Genomic DNA, 12,199 nt, shown 5'->3' with positions numbered 1-12,199 from the left:
CACTTTTGCCCCAAGCATAGTTACACAGTTCTATGCAATATAGGATTTTTAATATATAGGAAGTACCTTACAAGCCTATATACTGCTGCTCATATCCCTCCAACAAGAAGATACATGCAGTAGACTGCCACACTCAGAAACTATCTTCCAAAAAAGAATAAACAAAGAATGTTGGCATTACTAAACTGCATAGTAATATGAACCTTAAATAAGGGGGAAAGACAATCAATTTACACTTCTTTATTTTTCTGATGTATCTCTTCTGTGTTGTATCAAAATAATTTTTTTCAGGCTTATTCTATCTCAATGAATTTTATATAAGTTATGGTTATGTATTATCAACTGAAGTCAAAAAAAATCTTCCAGTAATGAACATTATATATAGTTAATCAATAAATATGAATATTCATGTGTTTTTTGTTATAAATATTTTTTTCTCCCTGCAGTTGATGGGGTATGTGTATTTAAATGCTTGGTTAATAAAGATACTGAATATTGCCGTGTAGGAAAAGAGTCCATTTTGATAACACTTGGTTACAACAACGCCTTACTACAATTCACATCGCATTCTGGTAAGTGGCTGTGTATTATATATATTTGAAGATTTTTGTTTCCTTTAGTCCTATATTCATTGAAGTCAGCTATAGCCTTCATAGTCAAAGATTCTCAGGTGTTAGATCTGTTGGGCCAATTTGCTACTCACTCATTTGACTGAAGGCTGTAAAATTGGCAGGCACGAGATAATTATTTGCTACAGTGGTCCCATACTTCTGAAATGAGTCACTATTTGAGGTCCATGAGAACCTGTCGTTCCAAGCTTTTAAAAAGCAAGTTGAAGGCTTACCTGTTCCGATTGTCCTACTCTTGTGTTTGTTTAATTTTAGTATTCCTTGGCTATATATGTTTTATCTTTGCTAATGTTTGTGGATTAATTTTTGTTATTTTAATTAGTTTTTTTTAAATCATAGAAATAGCTGGGGAGGTTATTTCTTTAAAGAGGATACAGAAATGTTTTAAATATACAAATAAATGACTAACATTATTATATGGGACTATCTTAGTGAGAACTAAATGTTGCCCTGCATTGCAGTGTCTTTCTGACTTTACTGAAAGTGGTCTAATCTGTGAAATGGAGTTTTGAATGGTTTGTATTTCTTGTAAGGTCATAACAGGCCATTATACCATTGGAAGATTTTTGATGAGATTAGAATGAGCTTGAAGCATTTTTACCTCAAACCATTTTGCACCTCTGGTTTATATCAGTTATATCACACATCACAATTTTTGTAATTTATATACCTTTCTTTTAAAAAATCATGAGCTACTGGAATTATGAATAGTGTTGCTCCATTCTGTTTTATTGAAAAAGATAATAAAAAATAGGCTTGCAACTCTAGAAACTAGCAAATTCTTCCTAAATTCTTGATAATGATGGTAACTTCTTAAATAGTGTGATGGAACTTCCTCTGTCCTTGTATTTGTCTTCTAATATAAACACACAGACACATATAGACACATTTAGATACACACATATGTATGCACACACATATACACACACACCGTGCATAAAAACATAACTCTTTATTTTTCTTAAAAATTCCAACTAGCCAAATTAGTTTTATACATGTTTCCTGCTCCTTTATCTTATAAAATAAAATATATAATAATTTCAGAAATGCTTTTCAGACATCAAGGTATAGCACAGATGAAATTTGAAAACTGTTTTATGAAACTAGAAGGAACTTTGGAAAAAACAAGGTCTGGAACAAAGATATGTAACTTTTACCTAAATCAGTAGCTACCTTTCTCTTGTTACACAGTTTTGTATCTTACCATCTCCTGTTACATTTAATTATTTGTTATTTATAGTTAGGGGGACTCAAAATATGTTGATATTAACTTATGACTAACTTAAGTCATTTACCAAAAAAAAGTTTACAGTCTTCTAATTGTTTATAATGGAATATTTCTGGTGATTTATTTGAAAATTGTGTCATTATGTGCAGCTTTAGACTTACTGTGATTTAAATTTTCCATCTCCTGTTTTTTTTCTCTTTATTTTGACAACTGTTAGTCTGTCCTGAATTCATGCAGAGGATTGTTATATTCCACCATCCGGTTTCCACCATTTAGACAGCAGTAAATCATAGGTAGTATTTTCTGCTTCCTGTGGAACATGTGCGCAACATCTGAATAGCATCAAGCTGGCCATAAAATAGTTTTTTAGTGTGTCTAATATATAAAAGTTAGTCATTTGCAAAGTATAACCATCCATCGAGAACAATTTAAGCAATAAATGTGCAGCCTACCTACTACAAACAGTGTGCCCAATAGCCTAAATGTTCAACAAGCAAACCAATTTCTGTGTTAATACTGGCTTCAGAAATTTTCTGGAAATAAATATAAATGTGCAGATGGGAGCATAATTTTAGTTGGCCTTGGTAGCCAGTTGTTATATTTGGATGCTACTTATTTCAGTCTTCTGAAGAAAGATTTTGAACTAGTCCTGGCATAAAGAGAAGGGAAGATTAGTTTTTCCTGTTGCACCATATTTAAAGACACCAAGAAGCAGTAAGTGCACTTTGTGTTGCTTTCAATAATTCCCCCCAGTTCAGGATTAAGTTCTAGAGACTGACTAGAGTGAATGGTTGGAGAGGGGCACACATTAGTAGGTGGCAGGAAGCACCTCTCCCTTCTTGGTCAAGCCTTAGGACTGCCTTGATGCAACATCTGATTATGGGTTACATAGTACTTCCTGCTGTCAACGCTCACCTTCCCAGAGAAAGAAAATGCCTTGGCTCAGCTTCTCCCCCTGTGCTGCCATCTGATGGCCAGCAAGGAGCTAATAGGTTGTTTAGGATTCAGAGACAATACAGGTAGTCCTCATTTAGCGACTGCCTCATTTAGTAACCATTCACAGTTATGACAATGATGAATAATTAACTGTACGACCAATCCTTGCATTTACGACCTTCACAGGTCTGTAAAGCAAAGGAAAGCTGAAGTAAGATCATAAGCATAATTGCGGTTTCACTTAGCGACTGACCAAGTTGCCAGTCCCAGTTGTGGTCACTAAATGAGGACTACTTGTAGGTTAAACCAGGGTGAAATGCCAAAAAGGATTTTCTCAAATAAATGTTAAGTGTTATAGAGGGGAAAAAAAATCCATGTCTTCCCAGCTTGCCAGGACCTCCAGAAATTGCAGCAGACAGACCCGCTGGAGCCAGCACACCCTAGAACTTTGGGCCTACCCTGAGGTTCAAACTATCTGGGGAATTTTGCCACTTTTCTTTAGATATAGGGAGTATAACACCTGGAGATGGTTTGATGGCACTTTTTATCAGTGACTTAGTCACAAGTTCAGACACTTTACCTTCTGATAGAGATATTTTAAATAAGCCATCATCTCTAGCAGATAATACCTGAGGATGTCTGATGATGTATCTTGTCTATAACTTGGAAATTCAGACAGTTGATCTTTAGTAAGAATATTTTGGTGAGAAACATTGTTTCTAGTTGCAACTATTGTTGCTCCTCCTATTAGCGGGTGTTAGATTAGCAAACTCATGCTGTCCTCTTTATATTAATTGTTACAAGTAGAAATATAATAAAAGGCTCTAAACCAGCCTTGCACAACTGTAGAAGGGAAAGGCCCACATTGATAAATTAAAAATAATCACAAAGGAATACCTGGCATGCCAATCAGGTGTTCAACAGCTAGCAATTTATTTGGACAGACCTGAATATATAATGTAGATTTTGATAATTTGTGGGAGTGGGTTGGTAATTGATATATGAATTATCCTTTTGCAGTGCACAAGGACATCTTGAACCTCTTTCTGAAATCTTTTCTGAATGCTCCATAGGAAAGGAGAAATTAAAATGCATTGGAATAAAAAATCTACAAGAATAGAGGTCTAGATTCTCCAGCTGTTTTCCCATGCAACATTTACCAGTGTTTCTCAAACAGTGGACCAGGAAACACACCCTGGGGTGGGGGGGGGGTGTTGCAAGCAGTTTAGAGGATGGTAACAATAACAGCAACAACAACAAAATCTGTCAGATTTGTGCAGGTGAAGTGGGAGCATTGTCAAAATTTACTCTGGACTTTGCTCTCAAAAGGATGGAGTTGTAAAGTTTGAGTACCTGTAATATATAGATTAAAATGTTTATTATTAAAACAAAGTAGCATATATATTTTTCACCAAACCCTAACCCCAAGGAAATCATTGATTTTATTGATGGGGAGGGTACACACATTCATTTATCATTTTAGGGGGGTCACTACTATAATATTGGAGACACCCTAGGTGAATCTTGAAAGCCTGACAGAGTTTCAATTCAGTCTCCTTCCCTCTTACATCAATGATATAGTGTTAGAAAAGGAAACCGGAGTGATCCGTAAACTTCTCCACCATTCACCCTTTGCCATGAGAAGTGGGAATTTTTACTTTTGTTTTAAATTGAATGCAGCTTGTTGTGACATCCAGCCTGAACATCTAAATCTGCATTTGGTCTTAACTACTGTTAGTGGAAAGAAGCCCAGTTTATAAAGCTATGTTGCTTTCAATAATTATAGTTAAAATAATAATACTCTAGGGTTCAGATTTAATGATAAACCTTGGTTAATCAAATAGAAGCAGACATTGCCAGTCATGCTGCCAGCTTCCAAATAGGCTGGGTCAGGAAGCAGAAGAACTACTGGAACTCAAATTTACTGTTATAGGATATAGTAACAGAATCTTGAAAGCCTGACAGAGTTTCAATTCAGTCTCCTTCCCTCTTACATCAAAGTGTCAAGGTGGGGCAATCTTGAATTTCTTCTTTATTCTCCCCATCCAACCAACCACCATCTTTCTGGGCTAAGCTCAGGTTTTTATAACGGTTGCTGCATTCCTTCTTCAGGGCTATCTCCATACTTGTCAGCCCTCTGAGGTAGTCCAGACAAGAAGCACCAATCCTAAGTACCGTATTTTTCCGACTATAAGACGATACTTTTTTCTAAAATCCTTACCCTAAAAATTGAAGGGCGTCTTATTCAAGGAAGTCAGCCGAGAATTGCGCGGTTGCAAAACTGCCCATACTTTGTTTCTGCAGAGAGGCTTCTTCCTATTGCTAGCCTCCAATCATGAATGAAATAGCTTGTCTCCCAAACAGACTTCCTCCAATCACGAGCCTGATGTAACTGACGTCAGCTGATGCTGAACAAACCAATTAGAGGAAGTCTGTTTGCAGAGACAAGCTATCGGCAGTCTCACTCGTGCTTGAACGTAATCAGTTATGCAAAAGAGCCTGGAAACAGAGCTGCAGAGAGACGGTTTGGACCTCCTCCCACCGAGTGTATCAGGTCAATGTTACCTAATTACTAAATAAAAATGTGTTCTGCACTATCTTTAAAATATTGATTTTTTAAATTTTGGGTTGGAAAAGTGGGGGTCGTCTTGTACATGGGGGCGTCTTATTGTCGGAAAAATATGGTATTAACATTACCTTTATTGTAAGATTACAGTAACAATCTTGCAAGTCTGAAAGTACCTCTCCCCTCCTTTACTTTTACTCTCCCAAAAACTAGGGAAGGTCCCTTCTGAGATGCTTTCTCCACCCCTACCCCTCCTTAGGACTCAGATTTCATTTATCAGACCAGCAATTCCTCCAGTCCCCCAAAGTAATTCTCACATACACTACAATACCTGTTTATTACACACAGTGGTCATACCACAGATGAAAAAGGAAGCATTCAATTCTCAGGGTTGTTGCAGCTGGCCTATCCAACAGTAAATTGTGGATTTATTGTTACTGTATGAGTGAAATGCAGGTACAGCTACTGATTATCTGTTCCATATAGAACAGTCTGTTCCATATAGAAAAAGGAACAGGTTTCTGTTGGTTTTACTGTAAAGCTATGTAGTATTCTTAGTCCACTTTGTGAATATTTAGGAAAACTTAATCTATTTTCTAAAAATTATTTCCCAGCTTGTAACATACTACAATGTTATATATGTATTTGCATGTTATATATATTGTGCCTTGGAAAGTATATGTGAGTTTCATGTGCAGTTTGCCATTCATACTAGCAGCCATTATCTTAAGTAATTGTCTTTTCAGGTACCTGTAGTATATTCTGATTTAGGTTACTATGGTAAGTATAAATTTCAGTGCCATCATTAGTAATGAAACATTATCTTTTCTCTGAATGAAATGAAACATTATCTGTCCTCTGAAAAAGCAAAGTTTGAAAACTAATGGCACTGAAATTCAAAGCTAATTGAATTGCTGTTTATATTTATCCAGCTCATGATACTTAGCTTTATTTTTATTTGTACATATGTATTAAAAAGATATTTTAGATATTCAACACAGTGTGTCATATTTCCTGTCATAATTTGACCACATCTGGGCATTTTGTTATGATATAAGGTACAGCATTTGTTAATCCTCTCTCTTTTATGGTAAGAAAAATGAGGTAATAATATCTTGAATTTTTTTACACATTTTAATGATTGTGTTGTGAGGCTTTTCTTTGACAGTATGTTAAGTTTCATAGTCCAGGTTCACCCAACATGCAAAGCCAGATCTGGGGGACCTTAAAGCCCAAAGCCACTCAGTAATGCTAGGGTTGAGTTGAAGCCTGTTCTTCCTCATCCAGAGCCCTCTCACCCCAGTCTCTGGGCACCCAGAAAAAACTCAGCTGCATACAGTGATCAGCCTGGGATTGAGATGTATAGCTAATGCTGTGCCGGCAGATAACCTCACCCAGCAGCTTCATGTAGATGCTAAAGAGGAACAAACAGAGCTCTGGGTTCTTGAGCCAAATCTCTCACTGTTATCAACACCGATGGAAACCTGCCCTGGAGGAAGGAGGAGAACCACCGCAGCACTGTGCCCCCACTCTCAGCCCCCTGAATTGGTTCAGATCAATGGCACTGAAAGCTGCTGAGAGATCAAGGAGCGCAAGGATGGATGCACCACCCACATCTTGTCCCTGCCAGAGATTATCCACAAACATGATTGGCGCTCTTTTGGTCTCATACCTGGGACTGAAATTGAACTGGAAAGGGTCTAGATAACCCACTTCTTCCTGGGCCCTCTGAAAGTTTTTGAGCTATGCAGAAATGAGAGAAAGTGCCATTTTGATTAATAGAAACCAGCAGTTAAGATGTTTTAAAGTGGGGGGGGGGATTGTGTAGAAAAGAGCATGGAATATAATTTCTATATTCAGCTATGACATATTTTAGTAGAATTTTGAATTACATTTTGTGCAGGATAAAGAGCAACTTGATAATAATTCAGTTACTTTTCTTACATTTGTGTTGCCTGCCTGCCGTGGTTTGGATTTAATTTCCATGTACTTTAGCTTCATTCTTTCTTTTTCAGAATATAACATGTTTTCAAATGCACTGAACAGCTGTAGGAATATAAATAAGGAACACTCTGTGTTCAGTCAGAGAACAGAAGACTCCTCTGCAGCTCAATATTTTCAGGTAGAGAGCCGTTGTTTCATAATCCTACTAGTGATATATTCAGTGTTTCCTGGGGGAGTAGATAGGATAACCTGTTGCAGAAAAAAAGAAAATTATTGTAGCAACATAAAAGACTAACATATGGTATAAGCTTATGCCATAATAATTTTTTTCTTAAATTTTAAGTGGCAGTGGCTTTTTTGTTGTCAATATTTCCCAGATTTATGGCAATCTCTAATCTGGATGCCTTGGAGCACTATCTTGGGTTTCTGCAGGAAAGACTTTATTCTTATTTTGTATATTGTTGTGGGAAAGTTATAGCAACTACATTTCTCCTTATTTCTTTCTAGTTTTATGGATGCTTATCTCAACAACAGAATATGATGCAGGATTTTGTAAGGACAGCTACATATCACAGAGCAATACTTCAGAATCATACAGATTTTAAAGATAAGGTAAGCCAAATGTCTTTCTGCTCAGTTTCAAATAGCTATGCCTATTTTTTTTACAAAATTGGCCATAACGTTGATCTAAGGTATGTATAATATTAAATTCATCTGCCTTTATCGGTATTGTCCATTCTGTACATCAGCAGGTTCTTAAGTTTTTAGGCACTGACTTTTTTCTATCTTACTTGAGAAGATATGTCAGGTATAGAATCAGAGATCCTCAGTATTTGAAGCATTTACTGTGAAGAACTTTGTCATGCCTTTCCTCTGGTTCCCACTGTAGAGAAGCTGACATCTCATTGAAAGGCTGTTGGCAATCCCCAAAGGGTGGTGAGGGAGTCATAGAATGGAAGTCAGATATTAGAGCAGCATCTCAGCCTTTGCCTTCATGGCCCACCTCCATAACATCAGGATTGATTGATGATTGATCGATCTATCTACAAAAAAGTGGAAACCAAGAGTACTGGTCAAGGAAAATATCAAACATTTGGTGATAGTGGGGGAGAAATAACAACTGTTATATTAAAGATTATTAGGAAAGTAATTGAATTTTTTTTAAAAAATTAGCGAACAGAACACATGGTAATGGCTACCTGATTAGATAGATTTGAAAGAGAGTTGACACGCTAATAGAAAGAGAGAGAGGATCTCTTGCTGGGCAAAGGCCTCATTTCCCTTCACACCACAAATGTTGTGGTAAGCTCTCATGCATGGCTTATGAATTTTGTAGAAGCATCTATTTGAAATATAATTGTTGGTTGTAATTAACTTACCCTGCTAATTTCATTTAATCTATCGTAAGTGTGACTAAGACTGTTTTCCCACTAGTGACTTAAAGTGTATCACAGAAAGGATATAAAGCTGTCCTCATTAGTGTTATTTGGTAAGATACGGTTGAGATGACTCTAGAAGATGCTGAAAGTCAATAGTGAGGAATTGACTTTAGTGTAGATCCAGTCCTTTAAGTTTTAACAAAATGAATGTATGCTGAATTGACTGGAAGATTATAGTTTTTCACATCTCATGTAATTTTATTAAGGAGTGGGGTTTTTTGTATTTCAATGCTTACTCAACTTTATGTGCATTTTAAAATTAATATGTAATGTTGTGTTGACTCTTGACCCTAAGAGCTTGCCATTGGTGAAATAAGAGAGTTTAATTCAACCATGTAATACCAATTGAAAATAAGCTTGGAGATAATATCGCTCAAAGGATTCATTTCATCTTATGTAAAAGAGCAGACTTTGTTGTGACTTAGAGAACTCTCAAAATACTTTAACAAAATCCAACTAATCATACTTGGAATAATAGTTATATAGTGGAATTGTTTTCATTGGACTGAAGACAGATTTTAAATAGAAAACACCATTTCAGAATAGTGCGTGGTTGCCAAGTTTCCTGGGTAACTGGGAATGTTCTTTAACTGCTTTGTAACAAACTGAGTGACTGTGAGCACGAGTGTTAACTTAGCACCACTGCCATATTTTACTGGGACAACACCGGAACATCATTACTTTTTATAATGACTTGGTGCTACTTTTTAAGGACTAAAGCCACATACTGTAGCTAGGTTTCATTGTTAAGGCTGTGCATTTGTCTGGGAGAAACAAAGTGTCATTGCATTGTGTTTTTCTTACACAAAAGAGTTTAGTGGCTTTCTGACATCTTGGAAAAAATGCCACAATAGTAATAGCTAAATTTGGGTTAGTATACTAGATCAGTTAGAGCTGTGAGATCCATGCCATAGTGCACTGATGTGAGACATTTCCATTACAGAAATGATGTGTCTCTTCTGCCTTCCACTGTTTGCCTTTTCCATCTTTCTCTGATTTCAAATAGAGGCAATGAATTGTTGCTCTATTAGGGTGGCTCTGAACACTGAAGCAAATTTACCCCCTACCTTCAGTGTGGCATTGCTCTCTGCTTGAATGTGGCATTGGAGAAGCATAAATAACTTATATTCAATTTTTTAAAATGTGTTTGAATATTTCCAATCTTTCTTTTTATTCCTAAGAGAAGTTTCAGGAGGCAGCACCCATAATGAAGTAGATACAGTATCCACCAATAAAATATAATTTTAAAAAATGGTGGAGAATCTTCAGAAGTTTCAACATTGCTGATCCCAACTCTCACGATGTATGCAGCCAGTGTACAACTGGGGAAGTTAATCCAACAGATGAAAATCAGTCATAAATTGCAAAACTTTGAAATTGTTCAACAAATATACTATAAGTTATTCAAAATACAATCTGGTAAAAGTGTTGCAGATGCTGAGTTTTATAAAACTGTATAACATAATTTGTAGTAGTCATTAAACCAGATGTTTTGACTGAAGGATTTACTCAGTGGCAGCTAATAAATTTTCTTACCTGCATGACTTTGCTTAAAATTCTCAGTCCAAATAAAATAAGCTATAGTACAAAACCAACACTGACTTAGTAAGCAACAATCATACAATATTTAAATATAGTAAGTTTAACAGCAAATCTAGGATTAAATCTAGGACTTGAGCTATTAGTGATAGTGTTATAGTATTACTTCAGTACTCTTTATTTAGTATGTCAAAGCAATAAGGTATGTTTGTATTTATTTCCCAGATAAATTGAAGCTGACTAGGTCTGTGGAAGGAAGTAAATTAAGGGATGGAGGAGGGCAGGAAAAGTTAAATAAATGCGCGCACACACAAAAGGTTCAGGATTCTAATGCAGCACAGCAGTCCTAGAAACATGAATGTGGGTAGCTCTTGAGCTGATAAAAATAAATTCATTTACTGTGAGTTTGTTAGATTAAATGAGACTAACTAAAGTATGAATTTAGTAGCTGCCCAGAGTCATTGGGAGTCAGGCGGCATACAAATTTAATACATACAAAACTTAGGTACATCTGTAGTTTAGTATAACTTAGTTCCCTTTCTGGGAGTGATAGTGACAAATGCTGTCTACCTGAGTGCAAATAATTTCTTTTAGTTAATATAAGAACTGTGTAAGGAGTTCTGTTATTTCACTGCTTTTGCTAAGTGGATTCTTAAACAAAAAAATACATGCTTCCAATATAGCTTTTTGACTTTAGATTAGGACTGTTATCTAATAGAATAAAATGCTTTGAAAAGAATTTGCAAGATCTACATGTGTTAAGTTAATAATCCTAAAACGTTTGTCCTTGCTTCTTTTTCACACCTATGGTAATGCTTCTGCTAAGAAATACTGCGGCAAGAATAACTATTGAATTCCCTCAGAAGAGTAAATTACAATTTATTTGTAGGTTCTCCAAGTTCGTTATATCAAGAGCTTGTGATTTCAAGACTTGTTATTGGTTTTCTTGTACTATAATTAATGAAAAATTATGCAGAGAAATATGGTATGAATTTGATGAAATACTTTAATTTCACACTATAACAAAGCAAACTTTAGCATTGTTTGCAACTTCATATGTAGTATTTATAAATATTTGATAGCATTGATTGGCAGGAGGGTTTTTATACCTTCTGAATCTGCTGATAAGATCTGAAATATAAATAAAGCTTTATACAGTGTCATATTCATCCCCATCCATTTTTATGTTTCAAGGTGGTCCTAGATGTTGGGTGCGGATCAGGTATTCTTTCATTTTTTGCTGTGCAAGCTGGAGCTAGAAAAGTTTATGCTGTTGAAGCTAGCTCGGTGGCAAAATATGCCAAGGTGAGTATGTTAGATTTGATTAGCTACTGCATTAGTCTGCTTTGCTGTGCATGCAGAAAACAAGGTATTTATGGCTTAAACAAAGGAGTGGAAACAGTTTGGGTTATTGTCCATCTAATGTTAATTTTATTTCACCGTGTTTCATCAGGATTGTGTCTTGAAGATCATAATTCACTCTGAAGCTATATGTTAAAGGACAGAAAGTTTCGATTATTTCAGTGAGACTTGTTTCCACTTAAGCAGCTGCAGTCAAGCACATTTAGAGATGTGTGTGAAAGTAGGACAGTCATTAAACAAAATTATATTTTGATGGTGGAGGCAGATTTAAGGGGATTACTATCTCCACTAACAACTATAGTGCATCTTTGCAACAGCTGTTTTATATTTGAGATACATGGCTCAGGCCTATTCAGTATATTGCAAATGAGGCTGGAACCATTTCACTGGTAAATTAATAGCAGGAATAAGAATTGAATGCGCTACTGATATTTAAAGTAAAATACTACTTTTGATTAGAACTATCTTTACTGGCTAGCATTCTACGGATATGAATTTTTTGCCATATTGAAATATGCTAAAACCTTTGCTAATTGAAACTCATCTTCTGTGAAAG

At 35.8% G+C, this 12,199-nt stretch overlaps 1 protein-coding gene across 3 annotated transcripts in view; it reads left to right on the top strand.

Moving 5' to 3' along the window:
• The window catches only part of LOC103058753 (histone-arginine methyltransferase CARM1-like), a 68,670-nt gene that overhangs the window by 21,907 nt on the left and 34,564 nt on the right, over positions 1-12,199 (top strand). For all 3 annotated transcript variants that reach the window (XM_025163513.2, XM_007423376.4, XM_007423377.4), the window contains exons 2-5: positions 447-572; positions 7,375-7,481; positions 7,811-7,915; positions 11,476-11,586. In XM_025163513.2, coding sequence (XP_025019281.1) covers positions 447-572; positions 7,375-7,481; positions 7,811-7,915; positions 11,476-11,586 — 449 coding nt within the window. The remainder of the gene's footprint in view (positions 1-446; positions 573-7,374; positions 7,482-7,810; positions 7,916-11,475; positions 11,587-12,199) is intronic.

The sequence above is a fragment of the Python bivittatus genome, unplaced genomic scaffold (assembly GCF_059951505.1).
Source record: "Python bivittatus isolate LINGU-HERP-01145 unplaced genomic scaffold, Pbiv_v1 ctg000850_np1212, whole genome shotgun sequence".
NCBI classification, from domain to species: Eukaryota; Metazoa; Chordata; class Lepidosauria; order Squamata; family Pythonidae; genus Python; species Python bivittatus.
Note: the sequence above shows the minus strand (reverse complement) of the source record. Positions and strands in the feature narration are given on the sequence as shown.